Here is a 25,877-nt window from a genome sequence, read left to right as displayed (position 1 = left end):
TTCTAGAAATGTTCCCACGTCACACGGATATCGAACATAAGTTTTGCTTTTTCTAAAGCTTTAATATTATTTAGTTCTTTTTTGTTAAAGTGAACTAAATAAAATTCTTGAGAAAGCCCTTTCCGAACAATGCCAGATTGGGTTCTCTTTTTATAATCATGGACTGGGGAAAATCCAAGTAAATCATTTATTCCATTTTTGATCTCTTCAGGTGACTTATATAACTGATTGCTCATTTCGATAAAATAATCATTATTATTCATTTCACTCTTGGAAGAAAGTTTGCATTCCGGAAAATACGTCATTTCTTCCATTCTTGCTACGTTTAGTGACAGTTTTAAATCCCACTTTTTTGGAAGGAAGTTGTGAACTCAGAGATTCACCCTTCCTTTTGTTAGTTGATGATACCATGTTTAGTTAATAAACGAAAGAAGACGTGACCTTCGAGAGGTTTTTTCCCAAGACGGTGTCCAATAAGGATTACCACCGCTAGCTTTTGCCAACGGGTCCAACGAAAAATCGAAGGCACGGGTCCAAACAAGGATCGTAAAGGGATCAATAGCAGAAAAAATAGTACTGAAAAGTACTGCTTTAGTAGCACTGAAAAGTACCGTTTTTAATTTTAGCACTGAAAAGTACTGTTTTATTGCTTTAGGTAGTTTTTATAAAACTTCCAAGAGCAGAGAGAATTCGTGTACGATGCGCACTGATTGATTTGGATTTAATTTTACAGATGTTTCGAGTATGATAGAACAGCTGTTTTCTACAGAAAAACTGATCATTTTGACTCAAGCATAACTTTTGAAAATGGCCTGTGAGTTTTGCATGAAACTTATTTGAAATATTCATGATCCGAACTTTAACTTTGAGAGATAGATATTATCATAATAAATTCATATAAAAAAATTAAATTTTAAATTGCACAAAACCCCCATTTTAATTATGTTTTTAAAATTTCACTATACATTTAACTCTCCCTATTTTTTGTTGGGGGATTGAAACTACTGCGTCCATTTTTTAGAACTCTCCCTTACTCGATATTCCGTGTCTCGATATCGAGTTAGAGAACCATAGTAAAAGTCGGTTTTCACGGCTAAATCGATGGTCTCTTAGATCGCAGATGCACTTGTTTTGTGTTCTGTAACTCGATACCTCCCTAAATCGATGGTCCCTTCAATATCGAGTAAGGGAGAGTTGACTGTATAATCTTGATAGGAAACAGATGTTTTGGACTAAGTTTCATGATGGGAAATTAAAAAAAAAGTTTTTCGAAGAACAAATTTTGACAGATGATCCGAATTTGTTTTTATTTTACAAAATAAATTCATTTTGATGATAATACAAGAATCTTAAAACTATTCTAAACCATCAAAATGATCATGATCACTTTTCTAAAAGTAGCCATTTTCGAGCTACAGTGGGATTCCGTTTTTGGCATGCTCTGTTTTTAGTTTGAACAATTTTTGGCATCCCTCTCTCTACTCTCAATGGAATTTTATAAAGTTGATTGCATATTTCAACTAAATTCGTTCAAGTATGTTTCAGAAGCGTCAACATATAATTCATAACCTTGAGAAATATTTAGAGAAATAAATGAGCCACCAGTTTCTTTTATACGCCTTTTGTAGCTTAACCATGACAAATTGAAATACAGCCTGAACTAAAATGAATTATCAATGAGGTCATTATCGTGCAATTAATACGATAGACACTCTGTTCGACTTATTAAGAAAAGATTCAATACTGTGTACAAGCGTTAAGCGAAGTGCATACTTCAACAGAAAAGTAATCGCCTATCTCGATGGGTGCGAAATTTATTTCAAGAAATGCTCAAGAAAAGCATTTTTCTTTGATCGCAGTACGCTGTTGAAAAGAAATGTCATTTCAAATGGAGCTCACTGTAGGAAATTTATTGGCCATTTCTTGAGCAGAAAGTTTTACGTTTCTTGAGCGGAACAGCATACCTAGCTTTACTCAGGCTGGAGTATACTGCGTGCCATATCAAGGATGCGGGTCGCATGAAATAATAAAAATGTTTCCTTCGAGATCTTGGTGATCCATAGCTGAGTCTAGGAGTTTTCTAACAAGACTCTGGAGAATCCCTACAGGATCCAATGCTCTTAAAGTGGGCTTCTCAGAATTTTCATCGCATTTTTGAAAATACTGTGCGAAATCTGGGTAATCCTATCGGACATAAGGGTTTTCTTGTGTGATCCTGAGAATGTATAATAATTTATTGGGGATGTTGTGTGAAATCTTTCGATTCGTTGTGAAGTTTTTTAGACATCCTGTAAATTTCTAGTGGAATACGGTGGATTTCTGTTTGTATTTTGAGCATTCATTGCAAAACCTTGAGGATTCTAAATATGTTTCCAGCGGAATTTGGAGATTGTTAGTTGTATTCTGGGTAGTTCTTATGAACTTCTGAGAATTTCTATTTGAAACTTGAGAATTATTAGGAATATCGCAAAGAAATCTTAAAATTTTAAGCAGTAACCTCAAAATTCTTTGCGAGCTAATGGATAGATCCTGAGAATTCCAAGGAAGATCCTGTTCCTAGCTTCTACTTTAGAACCCTAGCGGGTTTATGTGGATTTTTAACGGGTACCTGAAGATTCTTATTGGGCTCTCTGGTTTTCATAGCGGGATCCTGCAAATTTCTGTTGATTTCATATGGTTGATTCATAAAATAAAAGCTCAACTGTTAAAATACAATTAAAACTTATTTCAATTAAAATGATTTGAATAGCGCAAGAAAAATAACTTTAAATTATTTTATAGTGTCAAATTTGATGCTTGGTCTTAAAAAATAAATAATTATTAATTTGTTGACGCCCATAATTGCATAAAAGTCACATTTTACATGCGATTTCCTATACAAATGGGACTCGCATAACAGAGTATGGGCAGTTAATTGAATCACAAAAATCATTCAGTTTTGTAACACCTAAAACTTGTTTTTGTAAATATGTTTCTAATGAAATGTATTGTATTATTTTTATTCTAATACTATTTTGAGGAATTGTCAAGATCTTGGATAAAGGTCACTTATGCCATTATTGTTTTTGCATTGTCTGTGTATACGAATAGTATACATAAAGCTAATAAAACATCATTTCAGCATTGAAAAGTGTGTGGAACGTCTGTCACAATTAATATAAAAGCGGTTCCACAGAAAAATGGATGAAATTTTGCACATGCTTTCTTTACGCCCAAAAATGCCTTTTTGCATCATCGGTTCGTCATTTTGACTCTAACCTTACTTTTGAGAAGGGCCTAAGAAAAAATTCCTTAATAATTTTCAAAACATTGTAACTTAGAAACGGTTTGTCTGATTAGTTTGGTGTCTTCCGCAAAATTTTAGGTTATTGTTGAGACTATCCGGAAAAAAATAAACACTGTAAAAAAATGTTGTAATTTTTAATATTTCGAAAATAAAGCTTAAAAATCAATTTTCTCAAAAATCGTATTTTTGATTTTTTTTTATTTTTTTATATGTTAGAGTAGACAAACAATGAAGTCTTTTGCACAGTTGGTCAAGATGGAGAAATCATGGACAAAAAAGTTATGATTGTTAAAAAGAGGTGAATTTTTGAAAATGGTCATAATAAACTTTTTAAATGTTTTTCAACTCGATTTCATGAAAGTACGCAAAATTTACAACAAAAAAGGTATTCGGAAAAATCAGGCTATCTTTTACCGTTTTGAGGATACAGCGATTTTAATACAAAATTATGATATAATTTTCAATTTTCGGTCATTTTCGAATGCTTTTCGAGGTTCATAAGCCTAGACATTTGTTCATTGTCTGAAAGATCAGATAATTTTTGACTTAAATGTTTGAAAAAATATTGATTTGGTTATTTTTCATGGTATGAGGCGAAATAAAGAATGTGCCCTGTAAATATGATTTATTTATTTTTTTTAACGACACACAATTCAACATTCAACATTGTGATATTTTGATATGTAATTATCAAGAAAATATGGAACAAAATGTATGAAATTAAAAATAACAAAATAACGAAGTTCAAAGTCATCACTGGAATGCGCAGCAAGCAACTATTCATCCATTTGCGATTTATTTTAAGGAAAATGGCATGCTCAATCATTTAAGCTTTGTAGTAATTTCCGAAGATTTGCGGCATGATTCTAAATCCGTTAACTAGTTTATCTCAAAAATGATTAATTTTATACGCCAAGAAAAGCACTTAAATTTGAACAAAATGTATTTCATGTCCGATGGAGCTGCATCACAATATAAAAACAGAAAGAACTTTTCTAGTCTTTGCCAATTTAAGAAAAACTATGATATAGATGTTGAATGACATTTTTTCGCAACATCGCATGGCAAAGGGCCCTGCGATGCATTAGGGGGAACAATAAAACGCATGGCTACAAGAGCTAGTCTAGCTAAAGAACCTGAACATCCCATCAAAAATGCCAAGAAATTATTTGATTGGGCTCAAAAGCGAAAGGAGGAGCAACTAACACAAATTTTCTTTTCTTATGCAACTACAACAGAGTATGAACATATCAAGGAGCAGCTTGATAAACAATATTCGAAAGCAATAACCATTCAGGGAACACAAAAATACCATTCATTTATTCCAGTTTCCGTAGATAAAATAGAAGTTAGGCAATTTTCAAACTGTAATGATAGTAAAAAAAATTGTAAACATTATGAAAAAGTAAGAAATCTGTATCAAAATAGGACGCTCCATCATTGTATAAGAACATGAAATAAAATGCTTTCAGAAAAAAATATAATTTATTTTATCAACTCGAAGAACATCCAAAAACAACCAAAAGTTGTGAATTTTCAGTAAATTTAATTTTAAATTCGCTTTATCTCGGAAAGCAAAATTTTCTCGTATACCTTTTTGTTGCAAATTTTACGTACTTTCATAAAATCGGGTCGAGAAGCATTAAAAAAAGTTTATTTGGACCATATTGAAGAATCCACCTATTTATAAAAAATCATAACTTTTATGTCCATGATTTCTCCATCTTGACCCACTGTGCAAAAGACTTCATTTTTTGTCTACTTTAAAATATAAAAAAATAAAAAATTAAAAAACGATTTTTGAGAAAATGGATTTTTAAGCTTTATTTTCGAAATAAAAAAAATTAGGTACAACATGTTTTTACAGTGTATATTTTTTCCAGATAGTTCCAACTATAACCTAAAACTTTGCGGTAGACACCAAACCGATCAGACAAATAGTTTCTGAGTTTTAATTTTTTGAAAATTGTTAAGGCTTGTTAAGAAGTAACGATTTGACTAAAGTGAATTTTTTGACGATTTTCTATAATTGACATAACTGAACATATTGAAGGAATAGCCTTATAGTATATTCAGCAAAGTTGTAGATTTTAACGAGATGATCAGTTGAAGACAGTTTTTGTATAGGGCTATCAGATTTTGAGATAAATAGTTTTGAATTTTTCGTCGAAGATTACACTTTAGTAAAACCGATATTACTTATAAACCCGTGATTGGAAAAATTATTCAAAAATATTTTGTATGGAAAATCGAAAAATTTGCAAATGTTTTGTCCAATACTGTATGCACAAATAGGCTCATGAACATATTTTCCATCAAGTTCATACAAGAGCATCACGGAGAAAAAAGAATTGTCCAGTGAATCATATTTGCTGGTAAATCGATCATATTTTAGATTGAATTTCAATCAACCATACATTGAAATTTATTCAACAATTTCTATGGTTGGTTTAACTGTTTGGTATGATTGGTTCAACTACACAAAATAATTGATACATATGCAACTACACAAAATAACCATTGATAAGATTGACTCAATATGAACATCAAACAATCAAACTCAACAATCAATACAATGGTATTTTTTTGACGGTGTGTCATCAAAACAGGCACAACGCTGTAAACGACATTGTTAAAAAGTGACAAAATCTAAATAAATATGTGAGCAGGAATACAAACCAATATCCTGTGAGTGAGAGCCCAGTAACATACATCTACTTCAACTTCGCTTCTTGGCAAACAGTGATTTTTTGCTGTACAGCTTATAACTATTATTTATTGTTTATTAAATTATTTATTTATTTTAACTAGAATATGGAAGCGAGAAAAACCCTTTTTAGTGATCACTTGAAGAGGCACAAAACCTCTTCATCTTTTATAAAACGTTATAACAAATATCTTACGAACTAAAGTGCACACAAAAACAATATGATCAATATCTTCATAAAATTCCCCACCATTAGATAAATTTGAATCCTCCATATGTATGCGATATAAATAGCTGTTGCATACCATTACATCATACTGTTTTTCGTGAAAAAGTGCAAATAAAATTTATATTTGCGGATATATTTTCAAACCACGGGAATTTATCAACAAACGGACAAATGGAATGTCACCGTCGTCCTTTATCGCTTGAATTCCAAAAATGTAGCCATTTATCTATGAAATATTTATTAAGTTTTGATCGATGTTCTGAAGCAAAAATTTCTCTATTATAAGTAATTCCACGAGAAACACTTAATTTGGTCAAATAATCAGCTTGTTCATTGCCATAAATATTATCATGAGCAGGAACCCACACAAATTTAATTTAAAATCCTTTGATTTATAATTCATATAAAAGATGGTTAAGCTTCAAAAGAATGTGATGAGTTTTTGAATTGAAGTTTATGGAATTCAATCCATGAAGAGAACTCAAACTATCAGAACATATTATTTGTTTATTTGTTTATTTGTTTATTTGTTTATTTAATTCAACTGACTACATGATGTCTTATTGAATATCTATATCTAACTAAAAATTAAAAACACTTCATCATACAATATCACAGACAAATTTTCATTCTTTTTCGAAAATTGCATCGCATATCTATCCACACAACAAAACCACAAACTATAGAAAAATAATCATAATACAAAACAGAAATAACATCAACTTTACAAAAAACATCAAATTTTACATTACAACATCGCATATTTTTACATTGAAACAAACTAATCAAGCTCATGTCGGTTTCCAGGTTTCGTTATTCTTATTGACAAACTCTCTAAATCGCACATTCATCGGCCATATAGAAGGATCCAGTGCACGAGATTTCCACTTTTTGTTTAAAATAACCTTAAATGACGCGTAATCTAATACTCTTTGCGATTTCCAATTTGATTTTAGTTTTATTATATCTATGCGCTCGGGTTCAGGAGTACCAAGAGAATGAACAATCATTTCATAAACGTCGCGCTCTGTGACGCTCACATCAATGTTAGACAGGAACAGAGAGAAGTCATCAGTAGTGGTACAACTCGATCGCCGAAGATTCTCAGTAGTGCTCACGTTAGCCGTATTCATAACATTTGCGTCCGTTCCATCCGACGAAGCGAGTGATGAGATCGGAGTAGAGTGAAGCGGTGTAATATAACTCGAACAGGCATCTGATGTTATTTTGGACAAAGTCTGCAAGATATCCTTCACCGTAGTTTTCAGCTCCTTCACTTCCACTTCAATCGATTTCGCGCCAACTAATTCTTCACCACAGGTCGATCCGGATTTATCTCTCATTATTTGGAATTTGCGTAAACAAGCATCACACATCCAAAGCACATTTCCTGATAGGACCTGCAATACATCTTCGCTCAAGTTTACACATTTTGCGTGGAAAAAGCAAGCGCACTCTCCTTCGCACACAGTGAAGAGATCGGTATACACGTCGATTCCTCGAGAACATTTCGTGCATAATTTATCTCCCGCCATTGGTTTTTCGCAGAAATTCACTATTTTTAATGCCAAATTTCAAAGTTATTTCGGCGTTCGTAGACACGACTGGTGCAAATATGATGTAACAGGAAATTACTATCGTCGAATGCTAGTACTTCGATCACTTTTTACAACATCTGTGCAAAGGAAATTTCAATCAAACGCAGAGCATCTGCACATCACGCACTATTGAGAATCGACTGTTTGCTTTACATTATAAATATGTCTGGAGTAAAGGGTCTGATCAAGTTATATGCAAAATATAATGCGATTAGCTCTGCTATAAATATAAAACAAGGATTTTGAAAAAAAAAAAAAGTAAAATGATTATTAAAAACTCCAAAACTCCCAATAGATCTTCGACTATCAGCTAATGAAGAATCTTTGCCAGGTTTTAGAAAGCTTTCTACTGATATAATTATAAACTACCAAGATGAGTTGATCTGAAGACCTAAGCTCAACGAAGTTCTAGAGTAACCCTAGAAAGTCGTAGGATTCCATTTATGATAGAATATGTTTGTTTGAGTCTGCTTGTGTATTCATAAATCTTCAAAAGATCTCTGGTTACGCGTGTAGCTTCGAAGGCCTCACATACGTTTCTGGATGAATGTTAACAACCTTCGATTTCGAATTTGGATAGGACATAAACTGCCGTTCTACGCTTATTTGTCCCGCGGTCCATAAGGTTTACATAGGATAAGTAGGCGTAGAAAGGCAGTATATGGTTGAGCCTTTTTGGGTGTAAGCCTTATTCATTTACGTCTGAAAGGTCACTGGATATGTCGTAAATTGGTTTCTTCTATAAATCTGAATACATATATCCAAGGAGCTCGTGAGTTCATTAAAACAGAGCATATATCAGGATATGGCCGCCAAATATGTTCCCTTGGCCTAGCACACACTTAGCAGCAATGTTCTGAGTATGCTAAACATTAATAAGTATGTACCGTAATTTCGGGTGAAATTGATCACTTTTCACTGTTTTCCATGTATATTTTCTATGATGTTACCGATTCCAAACAACTTAGTGCAGGAAAACAAGTACGACGGTTAGCCTCATTGGTTTATATATTCAAATTTTCGTACGGTTGTGATTTTAGTGCTCAAAATCGTCTCTAAAATAAAAAATCAAGGAATTCCATTTCGGGGTGAAATTGATCACCTGTCAAAACAATTATTGTTATATTTGAAAACAACTTTACTTATCTAATTTGGGCCTCCTGAATCCAAATATGCTTGCCAAATTCTTAACAATGCAACATTTATGGAAATATTGAACAATTAATTTTCAACAATACCGCAGAAAACGCCTAAATGTAGGCAATTTCCGAAGGAATCTTCTAATATCTATAAAAAAATTCAATTATTACAACAAAATGAACAAATTGGTACTAATTTTGATGATAGAACTCGTTTTGGGGATATATTTCAAGCATCCTAACAAATTTTCAGGTTGACACCATGTCTAACTCCTTGTTTAAAACTATAAGTTTATTGATGTCTGCCAATACTACACAGAACACGATTGTGGAATTTTCTATTATTTTCATAGAAATAAACATCCCTTAACACAAAAAGCTTCACAACATGCAATTCGACAATAGTTAAGACAAACAACGTTCATTTCAATAGGTTGCATTGATTTCTGTGCTCTATAAGAGGGAAATAAAATCGTGTGACACAGTGATCAATTTCACCCTACTGATCAATTTCACCCGAATTTACGGTATGTGCCAAAATAAAACTGCGTTGCCTCAAGTTCATCAAAATTCTTGCTACGTAATATTACGTAAATTTAAATAAGTAAGCAGAAAGCCAATTTACATTTAAAATAGTTGCACTGTATTCTAACAATGCAAGACTAAAGCATTAAAGTGATTCATGATCTAAAAATACTAAACTTCAAATTGTCAGATGGAAATCAACAACTTTCTCCCACCCACAGGCCCATCCCATTAAAATTAAGCTTCACGGCTCGATAAACAGACTCTTGCTCTGGACAATTCAATGAACAAGGTACAACAATAAGGTACAGGCTTCTTTCTGTCTGTCGGACTGTCTGCTCATTGCCATTATAATATAGCTGTTGAATTTTGCCGCATTCAAGTCACACTGCTACCTACTGTCGAGTTGTTTTACTGCGTTTGCTGAAATATGGGGGTTGAAATCATCTTAAACATTCAATGTAACATGGATGGCCATGCTACCTTCCCTATCTTTTGTCTCATTCAGACAATCATTATCGAAACTTTTCAGAAGCATATCTTGAGTTCTACTGGACCGACGAGTTGAAAATTTATTAGGGTAAGGGAATCATAGTTAAACATTTTTTGAGATTTGCTTCTTCAAATGGATATAGTATGATTGATGATGACAATGACATTCCGTGCGGCTTCTTGGAATACTGATTCAACCCTAAACCAAAGCTTTGGAAGCACAAATATCCGAAGAATCAACAAACAATAGTTTTAATTTTATTTCAAATTTTTGCACAAGCATAAAGCTTACAATAAGAAGATAGTGTTAGCTGGTGTACAATTTTTTCAGTTTTCTGCATTTAAAATCGTGAGGAAGGTGTCGACATATTTTATGTTCAGCCTTCACTTAATGTTAATAGACAACTTTTTAACAAAGGTTACATAAATCACACCACTTACCAAGATGAATCCAGATTGTGTAGCTTTTGAAACTTTCCTGTGGCAACCATGAAGGTGCAGAAGTATACTCGATCTTTAGTAGCAATGTATGTCATACTAGCATCCCTTCCTTTCCCACACCGTTATTGACTTTAAAATGTTTGGAATTCTCGAAATTATATACTGAAGATGGTAAACTAATCTCCCGTCTGTTGATTCCTTGTGCAATGGTGATTGTTCTGGTTAATCATGGAGTAGCAACTAGGAATTGCAATGCTCAGTTTAGTGCTTTAGAAAACTTGAGTAGGAAGCATCTTGGAATCCAAGATGTTTCACTTAAAAAATCATGTATAAATTGATACACGATTAATGCAATCCTTACTAGAAAAACTTGTACGCTGTTCAACTTAGTATTATCACCATTTTTACAAGTTTGTATCGTTTGGCAAGCATTAAAATACTCTATAGCAATGTGATATCTCCAATCCGAGAAAGTCGTTAACTGGCGGGATTCTAATTAGCGACCCTCATTTTTTAATGCTCTTGATTATCAAAACATACTTAATTGATGCAAGCTATCATTTGACATTTTTAATGTGAAACACAATCACACTAAGCGTATTCCATACAGAAAAAAAAAAAAATCGGTCGACGTAATTTTTGTTTATGTTTTACTAATCACATGTAATTGAATTCAATTAAATCCATTTTGCAACAATATTCCGCAAAAAAAAGTTATCGGATCCGGCTGACAAAAATTCTTAGAAATCTAATCAGTACTGAGTTATGTCGTTTTAAAGATTAAATCTTTCAAAACGACTCAATTTCAACATCGCATCGTCCAGACGTGCTATTGGATTTCACTTGCTTGCTGCTGCTTCTCTACGATGGCAGCTTTCCCCATCCAGTATAGGTTTATCGATAGCTGTGTGAGAAATTCACACTTCTGGTTCAACATTTTCCCGGTGCTCCCCCCTTCTTTCCCTCTCTTTCTCCAGCTGGACATATCCGCTGCTGGGCGATATCACGTACCAGCAAAGTTTCCCGGTTAAACGCGTGGAAACCGCTGCACTGACTAACACGAACCTAGAATTTAACATCCCTTGAGCGACGTGATCGCCAACCAAGAAGGAGGGAAGTTTTTGCTTCAGGAGAATTGTGTACAAATAAAAGTTTAAGTGCCAATCTCACCGGGCGACGACAACGACACTCGATGCTCCTTGGCTACCTACCTACCTATGGTTCTGACAGTGATGGGTCTCTAAAATAGCACCCCATAGTGCCGCATCACTGACAACGGTTTTACTAAAGCACCATTGCTACTATATGCAGTGCCGTATCGAGCGCTTGGGCAATTTGGGCCCCCCAAGACGCCAGCCTTTAGGGGGCGCCAAAATGCGCGAAGCATTTGACAAACTTGTGGAAAAGGATTGTGAATAAGGACCTTTCTAAGGAGTTGTTACGTTTTAGGTGTTCGGGTCATATTGACCCGGATATGACCTACGAATTTTGCAGCCGTTTTTTGACCAAATATAAATGTTCTCATACTCAAAATTATCATCTAGGCTTATGTTTTGCGAATCTAGCTACAAATCTTGGCTTCGTTGGTATTGGTCACTCAGAACCGGTGCCAAAGAGACCAAGGTTTAAGGTGAAGTTGAATCGAAGCCAACCCTCAAATTTTCAAGAGCACAAATCTGGAGAACCAAACATCCGATTAAGCTGAAAACTTAATCTATTGGTCACTAGCTGGTAGTTACCAATCGATTGAGTTTTCAGCTCAAACCGGTGCTCGGTTGTCCAGATTTGTGCTCTTGAAAATTTGAAGTTTGGCTTCGTCTCATCTTCACCTTAAACATTTTTACAAGAGTGAATATTTTAGTTTATTTGTTGCAAAATGCATTTGTTCTGAATTGTGAATCATAGTATTTGGTGTAAAATGCATTGAAAATGGTATCCAATCAACCGATTAGTTGCTCAGGGTTCTCCCGGCATCCGGAGTAGTTGCCAATTTATGTTTTTGGTAGAAGCACGCACGGGCACATCAACATTTGCAAAATTTTATAACAAATTAATCCAAGATGTTGGTATCTGAGTATGACAAAATTGTCCACAAAGATTCCAATGGCAGATTCTTGGGTTCCCATGGGGGTCCTGGGAATGTGGCCAATTCATTTATTTGATAGAACATATCATCCGACTTATCAAACTTTTCAGAATTTTCAGAATTCCATAAAGTATTCATTAGAGATGCCTTCAATTATCTAAAGCAACATTGGTCAGCTTATTATTTATTTATTTGACTTTCATCAATAAACTTGATTAATCCTCGCCAACAATATTTCGCCAATTCACTTCTTCTCTCCATCCTCGACTGCGACCCACGCTCTCCAGATCCTGGTGCAACTGGTCAATCCACTTAGCTTGCAGCGCCCCACGACTTCTTGTTCCGACCGGATATGTAGCGAAAGTCCGTCACCCTGTCATAGTCCTCGCTGGGACTCGAACAAATTGGAGTGTTCCGATATCTTCACGCCGTTTTGCAAATCATCCATCGTTGCTCTAATCAATCTTGTGAGCTTCCCGGGAAGCTGTTCTCGTCCATGATCTTCCATAGCTCTACACGGTCAATACTGTCGTATGCCGTCTTGAAATCGATGGACAGATGGTGCGTAGGGACCTGTTACTCATGGCATTTCTGTAGGATTTTCCGCACGGAAAAGATCTGGTCCGTTGAAGAGCAGCGTTTAGGATAGTGATTGCACGATAATAGGAGAAGTGGATGAACTTTAATTTTTCTGTCAATTCTCATACAAAATCTACTTTTTCTCTGACATAAATTCACTCTAGGTGAACCACTTCCCCTGGCCTATTCTCACACTCCAGCTTGTCACCCTTTTTGTTAGTAGGCATATAACGCTTTGCTTCCTCTCCTCCGGTAGCTATTCCGTTTCCCAGATTCTCATTCTCAGTTGATGCAGACAAGCGGCCAACCTGTCCGGGCACATCTTGATGAAGTCGGCTCCAATACCATCCTTTTCAGCGTCCTTGTTGTTTCTGAGCTGGTGGTATCCTAAGCTTCTCACATCGTGGAAGCTGGTTGGTTTCCACTATCTGCTGTGCTGACGTAGCCATAGCCTTCGTTGCCCTTACCTTCTGCACTGAAAATATATATTGTTTTTTATTACGAAATCGTTCGTTTGAACTACGAAATTATTCGTTGTTTTCTGCAACGAAACAGTTTCGTAAAATGTATGCAAAGCTCGAAATCAAAACAAACAATGATTGTTATAATGTACGAAACATTTCGTAATCGAAATTCGTTTGTTTCGTATTCAGAACGAACATATATACGCGCTTCTTTTTACCTCCATCGGCTGCGGTCGTGTCATGTTGTATTTTACGAAATGTGTCTACGAAACCTTTCGTTGCAGAAAACAACGAATGATTTCGTAGATCAAACGATCAGTTTCGTAATACTAAACAATTCGTAATACGAACAACACGATAACGCTCATCTACGAATTGTATATCGTACATCTTACGATTATTTCGTAAAGTCACTGAATCGCGAAATTCTGTCAAGTACAAATAATTCGTACAATGAATGAAAATAGCGTTATATGTACGAAATCTTGTTTTACGAAATGGATTTTGGATAAAATACGAAGAGATGTTTTCAGTGTGTGCTTGTGTTCTATGCGCCATTCAGGTGTTCATCGTAGTGCTGCTTCCACCTTACGATCACCTCGCGTCCGTCCGTCAAAAAGCTTATTCTTTTCCCGGCACGTTTCAGCTTCCGGCAAGAAGCCTTTGCAGGATGTGTTGAGATTCTGATAAAACTTTAACAAACCAAGTTTCTTGAGAACAGTACAGCAATTCCATCTCTTGGCATTCTCCTCCAACCTCCTGGCACTGGTCGTCGAACCAATCGTTTCTTGATCTCCGTTCCACATATTTGACAATGCATTCGGCAGCGTTAATGGCTGCTTTAACTGTCCTTCAACAGTCCTCAGAGGGGCCCTATCGAGCTCGCCCTTATCCGGCAACACTGCCTCGAGCTGCTGCGCGTACGCATTGGCGACATCCGGTTATTTCAGTTGGCCACCTATATTATATTATATTATATATAGTATTGGTATTTGCAGCATCGATGAAATATAATTGCTCATCAGCTGATTTTATGGATTATTTATACAAAGAAAAGTGCTTCAGGTGGAATTTCAATATTAAATCATTACTCTCAGATACAGCATTATCAATTTAGCGACAATATGCTTGAGATTTATATTCTCAAAAAAAAAATCTCCGATCTTATGCCGCATTTCATTGCCTCACACAACTTTACTTGTAATTAGAAGGTGTTTACCTTTTCCATTGTAATTCAGCGGCAAGCATTTCTGTTTTGGATTCCATATTGCGTTTACTACACTTCCACTAAACAAATTTTTCATTCACTTTCCTTAAATGAACAAATTTCCATCGGGATTTCAATATTTATAAAGTTTTATTAACCGCAACACTCAACACGATTGCGAATCGACGCCGCCGCCGCACACTGAGACATGCCTGTGTTTATAGTCTAAAATATCCAACTTTTTTCTGTCGTATTAATTTTCAGTGCGGAAAGGTTGGGCAAAGCATAGAAACTTAAAACTCATACGTTGTTTGTTTTTCGATTCTCTCAAATTACAGAAACCATCTCTACGAAGCATAAAATCATACCAAGAGTTTATCAATTTGGAATTGAAAGGCTCCACAGTGCGATACGTCGGGACGCGTCTATCGTGTGTGCACAATCATCGCGATCGTTGAGCGCAGTGATGTCAGAGTTGCTATTTGTAAAATCATAGCATTCAAAGTGAATTGATCACAAAACTCATTAAAATTTGATTAAATCAGTGATCTTGTGATGGAAAACTATTTGCAAAATGATTAGTTTTAATAATATGCAGCAAATGTTTCGAAAACAAGCATATAACAATTGGTAGAAAAATCTGTCACCAACCACCTGGCAACACCGTCATCTCTTGCAAACATAAACCGTACCGGTGCATAACAAGAATATGCGATAAATCTAATACAGAACAGAGTAATTCCGTTGCCATTTATTAAATTATAAGGTTTTTTTTATATGTACGATTGAAGAGTTGATTTTAATCTCCAATACTCGTCAATCTTCTAAATTTCCCATGTGTTTACACAAGAATATGCTTAAGGTGATTATGGAACGAAGCCACACCTCAAATTTTCAAGAGCGCAAGACTTGAGAACCAAACAGCGCTCCGCGTTGAAAATCTATCCCACTGGTGACCACCAGCAAGCGAGCAATTTTATTGGGTTTCAACGCGAACTGTTGTCAGATTCTCTCGTCTTGTGCACTTGAAAATTCAAAGTTTGGCTTCGTTTTATAATCATCTTAACACAAATGTTCGGAGACGAACCAGCCACTGGCTGAAAGTCTCCTTAATAAAGATATAAAAAAAAAACACAAATGTTATATTTTTTGTTTGATAATTTTTTTCGGGGCCATGGCCCCCTCGCCCTTATTCTTATGTGAGCATCTGTTAAATTCGGATCAAATTCAAAATCGATGAGCAAACACATTGTTTTTGATATTTGTTATAGAAACTTTGATATCAATATCACCCAACGTCGTCTTACCTCGGCAAGTGCTCTTACCCCGTCTTTCCCTACGTTATAGTACTATGTTTAACTGCATATATTCAGTGATGCCCGCAGAGCAGTTTGAATAGCTACAGTTTAAATGATTAAAGATTTTCAATTCATATGAAATAAAAAAAACTAAGCACATGGGCACATGAGCAAACATTATAACTAATTGAATGAATAACTTGTTTTTCATAATGATTTCCGTACAAAAATTTGAAGGGCTTGTGCAGTCTCAGTTTTCAGCCAAATAATTTCAAATTTTAGGAGAATATTCAGTATTTGACAAAAAATCGGATGAGCGGTGTGGAACAAAAATTTGATTATGAACCACCCTAATATATTAGAATGTATTTATTTTTTTGATCACATAATCCCCAAACAGCTAGTTAGCTTCTTACATACGTTCAACCAACAGTTTAATGTATTTCAAATTTTATTGAATATTGAAGTTTAAAAACCTGTTCGAAATTTTATGGTGTTTTACACATTAACAAGTTTTATAGAAAGAATTATAAAGAGATGTTTTGGTTTTGACTTTGATGAGGAGGCGCTCAACTGATGGTTCACCCAGGACACCAAGAAACCACGCTACGGCCCTGCTTTTATTTACTGGAAAAGTAAGACGCGAAAGAATCTCAGTGCACCAGCTTACAGCTTTTCGGAGAAAGCACCGGTGCTTGCAAAATATATTAAAGAGACACCCCGAAGAATTTACGGCATTCATTCACTTCGTTGGATTTTGAGCGAAAGTCGACTTGGATATTTCCCACACCTTTTCGGTTGACTGGGTTGAGAAAGCTCGAAGCAGACTCGATTCAATGGAACCATCGTTGCGTGAGTCACTTCAAAAGAAGTTGTTGTTCGACTTTTGCGTTCGTCGCAGTAAATTTAGGTGGGAATTTATTCTATTATCAGTGATACGAACATTCTTCATATCGTTTGCAGCATGGATTGAAGCACAATTGCCATTTATGTTTCATAGGACGGAGTAATTACTTGTTTCAATCAATTGAAATGAGTCGCAGCCAGGCATTGCAGAATTCGCTCTCATTTGAGTATAAAGCACGATCAAAGCAAGCAAAAATAAACATCCCATCTGTTGCGGTCCACGATCGTCATTATATCGCAATGTGTAACAAGTCTGATAAATGGAAGCAGCGAGCGAGAGCCCCAAAGAGCGAGAGCGATAATAAAATCCATTTTTCTCGCTTATTTACCGTTGGGGATAGGTGTTTTTCTTTACTGGCACGATAAACAATCCACGAATATCCAATAGCAATAGTGTCCCCCAGGCTTGGAGCATGTTTAGAGGGGTTTTATCATACACTACTATGCCCCCAATCTGATCAAAGTTGTAGCAGTATACGATAAACAGGCTCTCATCATGTGCAGCATGTTATGATAGTTACAAAGAGCGATACGTGAGAGATTCTCTCAATTTTCTCGGGATTCAATCCCTGGTCCCAGCGTAACAAGGAGCCTTCAGAATACTCAATAGAAATAGTCATTGCTATTCAATTTAAAAGCTAATCATCAAGTTTGAAAGTTAATTGTGGATTTTTAAGGTTTTCTAAGAAATTACTAGAAGAACTTTTGACGAATATTCAAACACAAAAAATCCTCGTTTTTCAAATTTGAATTTCATGTAAACATCAATGAAACCAGTGTTTTCTACAACTTTGGCGAATGCTACAACATGCTTGAAATATATTTGAGAATGGCATCACATTCAGCAACCGCAAGTCAACTAGAGACACATAATTTGATCCTTGATACATGCAAAAATGTAATTTGTGTTAAGCTGTGTCATTAAATGAACTTGGTTTCATCAGCGTTTCAAGAAGCTTCGTCTTCTTCTCTTTTTTTTCTTGGCATCACGTCCACACTGGGACAGGGCCTGCTTCTCTACTTAGTGTTCTTAAGAGCGCTTCCACAGTTATTAACTGAGAGCTTTCTTTGCCAAAGTTGCCATTTTTGCATTCGTATATCGTGTGGCAGGTACGATGCTATGCCACTATGCCCAGGGAAGTCATGGACATTTCAATTACGAAAAGATCCTTGGCCGACCGCCAATCGAACCCAGACACCTTCAGCATGGCTTTGCTTTGTAGTCGTGGACTCTAACCACTCGGCTAAGGAAGACCTGGCCTGATATCAGTGAATGGTTGTTCTTAAAATAACGTTAGCTCAAAAGCTCAAGTGTTTCACAATCTAAATATTAATTTAATAAAACTCAATTGAAGCATCCAACGCATTCGGTTTTCACAAAAGAATTTCCACTTCTCCGAATTTTACATCCATCGATCATGCCTCGTTACGCCGAAAGCGTCACGTTCGCGTACAAACATAAATTAATCATTTCCCACCTTTGTACCGAAAATCGACACGTTCTGACATTTTTTTTATTCCGGCCCACGTGTTTCACTGCGCGCCGTTGGTTTGTGGCGCTTGCCATTGTATCTTCCGGCTTTGTTCGCTCATCGTTTATTCAAGGGCGCAGAATAACCTTTTGTGACTTTTTTTCTCCCTCTCTCCTGTTTGCCTTTCAGACCCCTGAAAAACGATGAAAATTCAATCAATTCAAACGTGCGGCACAAGATTGTCGTCATGGGCGCGGCCAAGGTCGGCAAGAGTTCAATCATCACCCAATTCCTGTACGGGACCTTTTCACCGAAGTACAAACGCACCGTTGAAGAGATGCACCATGGACACTTCTCGGTAGGCGGCGTCAACCTGACGCTGGACATCCTGGATACATCCGGTTCCTACGAGGTAGGTGGAGAAAACCGCTCGAACCAAATTGTGAACGCAATGGAATTCAATTATTGTAATGGCTTCATCGTACTAACTGGTTTCGTCGCCGTGAGGTTTCCAAAAAGACCCTTGCAAAAACATGACCAACGCATGCAAAGCTCTTTTTGCAAACAATTTGGAGGCCAAGGGCAAAAATTAACATCCTGCTGTGTTTTTACGAACGACACGAAAAAGGGTGGCTACAAAATATCAAACGAGAACTTTGCCACCCACCCATACCATCCATCGTTTTACGTCCGTCCGGTCCAAAGGTCATCATCGATGGTTGGTCACTCTTCCATCGGTTCGGGGAAGGTTACCCCATTACCAACTGGATATTACCATTGGTATTTTTCGTTTTCCTACGCCAACTCACCCTGGCCTACATACACGCTCAATCGAAAAAGCATCCACATGTAGTATGTTTGCATTCTGAGATAAAGTGGTGTAAGCCCTCATCCGGAACATAGGCGTAGAAAGGAAGGGCGATTGTGTTCTAAAAATGTGTATTATTTCGCACTGATTTTATACTAAGTAAGATTTGATTAATTTTTGCAAACGATTACAGAATGATTATTAGGGACTTACTTTTGGAACTTTTTTCCTTCATTTCAAATTTCAGATCAATTTTTACTTCTTTTTCCCAAATTGTAAAATAATCTCTTCCAAATCAATTTATTGGTAGACTTTAGGATTATTCTTTCCTTCGCCACTCTAACATTTTACAAAATTACTAACATAAATTATACTTTCCATTATAACTAATCCAATTTCTTCCCATACTGCTGCCAAACGAAACAACTTAAGTGTGATTTAAGGCCAAACGCAATTTAAATCAACCATAACTCGATATTGGAGAGATCATCGAGTTACACAACACAAAACAAATGAAATTAGATCCAAGGTAGCCATGTAAAATGTCTTTACTATGGTTTTCTAACTCGATATTAGATACGAAATATGGAGTAAAGAAGATTTTGCTATATAACGGAAATGAACTATAACATGGTTGTCGAACGCTAACACAATACACAATACAATACGCTAAGCTAATACAATAAATAAGGTTTGCATAAAAAATCCCATAAACATAAAGAAGGCTCTTTCTTTGCTAGCTACAGCATGACGCAGGTGAAGGATAACTTAGGGCGGATTTGCTACTAGTTTGCTGTTTACTGATTCCTTAACCCATTAACGCCCAGTGATCTATTTTGAGATCAGATGCCTCGAACGCCCAGTGATCTATTTTGAGATCAGTAACATTTCTGAATACAGTTAATTTTTTAGACAAAATGGATGGTTGGTATCTTTGACAAAGTTGTGAAAGACATTATGGGCAGTCTAATGACAGGTTTTTTAATTCATATTTCTTCCTCTAGGTTGCGCTATCAGCATGAAACATTTCTGTTTTGTCACCAGCTCTTGTCGGCATCACCACGCTCGTCTTATACTACCATAAGCGTGGTTTGCAAATCAGAAATTCCCGAACAATTATAGAATGGTTCCTGTGCCGGAAGTCAGTGTGGATTCCGGGATTCCAGAGTAAATTCTGAGATTTCAGAATATATCCTGGGATGCCAATGTGGATCCAGGGTTTCCAGTGCAGAATCCTGGGATTCCAGTGTGAATCCTGGAGTTATAGTGTGGATCGTAGGGTGTCAGTGTGGACGCTAAGATTGTAGTGTAGATTCTGGGAATCCAGTGTGGATTCTGGGAATCCAGTGTGGATTCTGGGAAATCCAGTGTGGATTCTGGGAATCCAGTGTGGATTCTGGGAATCCAGTGTGGATTCTGGGAATCCAGTGTGGATTCTGGGAATCCAGTGGTTGGGATCCAGTTGGATTCTGGGAATCCAGTGTGGATTCTGGGAATCCAGTGTGGATTCTGGGAAATCCAGTGTGGATTCTGGGAATCCAGTGTGGATTCTGGGAATCCAGTGTGGATTCTGGGAATCCAGTGTGGATTCTGGGAATCCAGTGGTGGATTCTGGGAATCCAGTGTGGATTCTGGGAATCCAGTGTGGATTCTGGGAATCCAGTGTGGATTCTGGGAATCCAGTGTGGATTCTGGGATCAGTGTGGATTCTGGGAATCCAGTGTGGATTCTGGGAATCCAGTGTGGATTCTGGGAATCCAGTGTGGATTCTGGGAATCCAGTGTGGATTCTGGGAATCCAGTGTGGATTCTGGGAATCCAGTGTGGATTCTGGGAATCCAGTGTGGATTCTGGGAATCCAGTGTGGATTCTGGGAATCCAGTGTGGATTCTGGAATCCAGTGTGGATTCTGGGAATCCAGTGTGGATTCTGGGAATCCAGTGTGGATTCTGGGAATCCAGTGTGGATTCTGGGAATCCAGTGTGGATTCTGGGAATCCAGTGTGGATTCTGGGAATCCAGTGTGGATTCTGGGAATCCAGTGTGGATTCTGGGAATCCAGTGTGGATTCTGGGAATCCAGTGTGGATTCTGGGAATCCAGTGTGGATTCTGGGAATCCAGTGTGGATTCTGGGAATCCAGTGTGGATTCTGGGAATCCAGTTGTGGATTCTGGGATCCAGTGTGGATTCTGGGAATCCAGTGTGGATTCTGGGAATCCAGTGTGGATTCTGGGAATCCAGTGTGGATTCCTGGGAATCCAGTGTGGATTCTGGGAATCCAGTGTGGATTCTGGGAATCCAGTGTGGATTCTGGGAATCCAGTGTGGATTCTGGGAATCCAGTGTGGATTCTGGGAATCCAGTGTGGATTCTGGGAATCCAGTGTGGATTCTGGGAATCCAGTGTGGATTCTGGACCAGGGGATTCCCAGTGTGGATTCTGGGAATCCAGTGGTGGATTCTGGGAATCCAGTGTGGATTCTGGGAATCCAGTGTGGATTCTGGGAATCCAGTGTGGATTCTGGGAATCCAGTGTGGATTCTGGGAATCCAGTGTGGATTCTGGGAATCCAGTGTGGATTCTGGGAATCAGTGTGGATTCTGGGAATCAGTGTGGATCTGGGATCAGTGTGGATTCTGGGAATCCAGTGTGGATTCTGGGAATCCAGTGTGGATTTCTGGAATCCAGTGTGGATTCTGGGAATCCAGTGTGGATTCTGGATCCAGTGTGGATTCTGGAATCCAGTGTGGATTCTGGGAATCCAGTGTGGATTCTGGGAATCCAGTGTGGATTCTGGGAATCCAGTGTGGATTCTGGGAATCCAGTGTGGATTCTGGGAATCCAGTGTGGATTCTGGGAATCCAGTGTGGATTCTGGGAATCCAGTGTGGATTCTGGGAATCCAGTGTGGATTCTGGGAATCCAGTGTGGATTCTGGGAATCCAGTGTGGATTCTGGGAATCCAGTGTGGATTCTGGGAATCCAGTGTGGATTCTGGGAATCCAGTGTGGATTCTGGGAATCCAGTGTGGATTCTGGGAATCCAGTGTGGATTCTGGGAATCCAGTGTGGATTCTGGGAATCCAGTGTGGATTCTGGGAATCCAGTGTGGATTCTGGAATCCAGTGTGGATTCTGGGAATCCAGTGTGGATTCTGGGAATCCAGTGTGGATTCTGGGAATCCAGTGTGGATTCTGGGAATCCAGTGTGGATTCTGGGAATCCAGTGTGGATTCTGGGAATCCAGTGTGGATTCTGGGAATCCAGTGTGGATTCTGGGAATCCAGTGTGGATTCTGGGAATCCAGTGTGGATTCTGGGAATCCAGTGTGGATTCTGGGAATCCAGTGTGGACTCTGGGAATCCAGTGTGGATTCTGGGAATCCAGTGTGGATTCTGGGAATCCAGTGTGGATTCTGGGAATCCAGTGTGGATTCTGGGAATCCAGTGTGGATTCTGGGAATCCAGTGTGGATTCTGGGAATCCAGTGTGGATTCTGGGAAATCCAGTGTGGATTCTGGGAATCCAGTGTGGATTCTGGGAATCCAGTGTGGATTCTGGAATCCAGTGTGGATTCTGGGAATCCAGTGTGGATTCTGGGAATCCAGTGTGGATTCTGGAATCCAGTGTGGATTCTGGAATCCAGTGTGGATTCTGGGAATCCAGTGTGGATTCTGGGAATCCAGTGTGGATTCTGGGAATCCAGTGTGGATTCTGGAATCCAGTGTGGATTCTGGGAATCCAGTGTGGATTCTGGGAATCCAGTGTGGATTCTGGGAATCCAGTGTGGATTCTGGGAATCCAGTGTGGATTCTGGGAATCCAGTGTGGATTCTGGGAATCCAGTGTGGATTCTGGGAATCCAGTGTGGATTCTGGGAATCCAGTGTGGATTCTGGGAATCCAGTGTGGATTCTGGGAATCCAGTGTGGATTCTGGGAATCCAGTGTGGATTCTGGGAATCCAGTGTGGATTCTGGAATCCAGTGTGGATTCTGGGAATCCAGTGTGGATTCTGGGAATCCAGTGTGGATTCTGGGAATCCAGTGTGGGATTCTGGAATCCAGTGTGGATTCTGGGAATCCAGTGTGGATTCTGGGAATCCAGTGTGGATTCTGGGAATCCCAGTGTGGATTCTGGAATCCAGTGTGGATTCTGGGAATCCAGTGTGGATTCTGGGAATCCAGTGTGGATTCTGGGAATCCAGTGTGGATTCTGGGAATCCAGTGTGGATTCTGGGAATCCAGTGTGGATTCTGGGAATCCAGTGTGGATTCTGGGAATCCAGTGTGGATTCTGGGAATCCAGTGTGGATTCTGGGAATCCAGTGTGGATTCTGGGAATCCAGTGTGGATTCTGGGAATCCAGTGTGGATTCTGGGAATCCAGTGTGGATTCTGGGAATCCAGGTGGTTCTGGGAATCAGTGGTTCTGGGAATCCAGTGTGGATTCTGGGAATCCAGTGTGGATTCTGGGAATCCAGTGTGGATTCTGGGAATCCAGTGTGGATTCTGGGAATCCAGTGTGGATTCTGGGAATCCAGTGTGGATTCTGGGAATCCAGTGTGGATTCTGGGAATCCAGTGTGGATTCTGGAATCCAGTGTGGATTCTGGGAATCCAGTGTGGATTCTGGGAATCCAGTGTGGATTCTGGGAATCCAGTGTGGATTCTGGGAATCCAGTGTGGATTCTGGAATCCAGTGTGGATTCTGGGAATCCAGTGTGGATTCTGGGAATCCAGTGTGGATTCTGGGAATCCAGTGTGGATTCTGGGAATCCAGTGTGGATTCTGGGAATCCAGTGTGGATTCTGGGAATCCAGTGTGGATTCTGGAATCCAGTGTGGATTCTGGGAATCCAGTGTGGATTCTGGGAATCCAGTGTGGATTCTGGGAATCCAGTGTGGATTCTGGGAATCCAGTGTGGATTCTGGGAATCCAGTGTGGATTCTGGGAATCCAGTGTGGATTCTGGGAATCCAGTGTGGATTCTGGGAATCCAGTGTGGATTCTGGAATCCAGTGTGGATTCTGGGAATCCAGTGTGGATTCTGGGAATCCCAGTGTGGATTCTGGGAATCCAGTGTGGATTCTGGGAATCCAGTGTGGATTCTGGGAATCCAGTGTGGATTCTGGGAATCCAGTGTGGATCTGGGAATCCAGTGTGGATTCTGGGAATCCAGTGTGGATTCTGGAATCCAGTGTGGATTCTGGGAATCCAGTGTGGATTCTGGGAATCCAGTGTGGATTCTGGGAATCCAGTGTGGATTCTGGGAATCCAGTGTGGATTCTGGGAATCCAGTGTGGATTCTGGGAATCCAGTGTGGATTCTGGGAATCCAGTGTGGATTTCTGGGAATCCAGTGTGGATTCTGGGAATCCAGTGTGGATTCTGGGAATCCAGTGTGGATTCTGGGACCAGGGATCTGGGAATCCAGTGTGGATTCTGGGAATCCAGTGTGGATTCTGGGAATCCAGTGTGGATTCTGGGAATCCAGTGTGGATTCTGGGAATCCAGTGTGGATTCTGGGAATCCAGTGTGGATTCTGGGAATCCAGTGTGGATTCTGGGAATCCAGTGTGGATTCTGGGAATCCAGTGTGGATTCTGGAATCCAGTGTGGATTCTGGGAATCCAGTGTGGATTCTGGAATCCAGTGTGGATTCTGGGAATCCAGTGTGGATTCTGGGAATCCAGTGTGGATTCTGGGAATCCAGTGTGGATTCTGGGAATCCAGTGTGGATTCTGGGAATCCAGTGTGGATTCTGGGAATCCAGTGTGGATTCTGGGAATCCAGTGTGGATTCTGGAATCCAGTGTGGATTCTGGGAATCCAGTGTGGATTCTGGGAATCCAGTGTGGATTCTGGGAATCCAGTGTGGATTCTGGGAATCCAGTGTGGATTCTGGGAATCCAGTGTGGATTCTGGAATCCAGTGTGGATCTGGGAATCCAGTGTGGATTCTGGGAATCCAGTGTGGATTCTGGGAATCCAGTGTGGATTCTGGGAATCCAGTGTGGATTCTGGAATCCAGTGTGGATTCTGGGAATCCAGTGTGGATTCTGGGAATCCAGTGTGGATTCTGGGAATCCAGTGTGGGATTCTGGGAATCCAGTGTGGATTCTGGGAATCCAGTGTGGATTCTGGGAATCCAGTGTGGATTCTGGGAATCCAGTGTGGATTCTGGGAATCCAGTGTGGATTCTGGGAATCCAGTGTGGATTCTGGGAATCCAGTGTGGATTCTGGGAATCCAGTGTGGATTCTGGGAATCCAGTGGGTTGGGAACCAGTGGTCTGGGAATCCAGTGTGGATTCTGGGAATCCAGTGTGGATTCTGGGAATCCAGTGTGGATTCTGGGAATCCAGTGTGGATTCTGGGAATCCAGTGTGGATTCTGGGAATCCAGTGTGGATTCTGGGAATCCAGTGTGGATTCTGGGAATCCAGTGTGGATTCTGGGAATCCAGTGTGGATTCTGGGAATCCAGTGTGGATTCTGGGAATCCAGTGTGGATTCTGGGAATCCAGTGTGGATTCTGGGAATCCAGTGTGGATTCTGGGAATCCAGTGTGGATTCTGGGAATCCAGTGTGGATTCTGGGAATCCAGTGTGGATTCTGGGAATCCAGTGTGGATTCTGGGAATCCAGTGTGGATTCTGGG

At 38.9% G+C, this 25,877-nt stretch overlaps 1 protein-coding gene across 2 annotated transcripts in view; it reads left to right on the top strand.

The window, feature by feature from the left end:
• LOC5577758 (ras-related protein Rap-1b) overlaps window positions 1–25,877 on the top strand; it is a 436,890-nt gene that overhangs the window by 366,210 nt on the left and 44,803 nt on the right. For both annotated transcript variants that reach the window (XM_021849004.1, XM_021849005.1), the window contains exon 5: window positions 18,619–18,841. In XM_021849004.1, the coding sequence (XP_021704696.1) occupies window positions 18,619–18,841 (223 nt within the window). The remainder of the gene's footprint in view (window positions 1–18,618; window positions 18,842–25,877) is intronic.

This window comes from Aedes aegypti, chromosome 3 (genome assembly GCF_002204515.2).
Source record: "Aedes aegypti strain LVP_AGWG chromosome 3, AaegL5.0 Primary Assembly, whole genome shotgun sequence".
Classification (NCBI taxonomy): Eukaryota; Metazoa; Arthropoda; class Insecta; order Diptera; family Culicidae; genus Aedes; species Aedes aegypti.
Note: the sequence above shows the minus strand (reverse complement) of the source record. Positions and strands in the feature narration are given on the sequence as shown.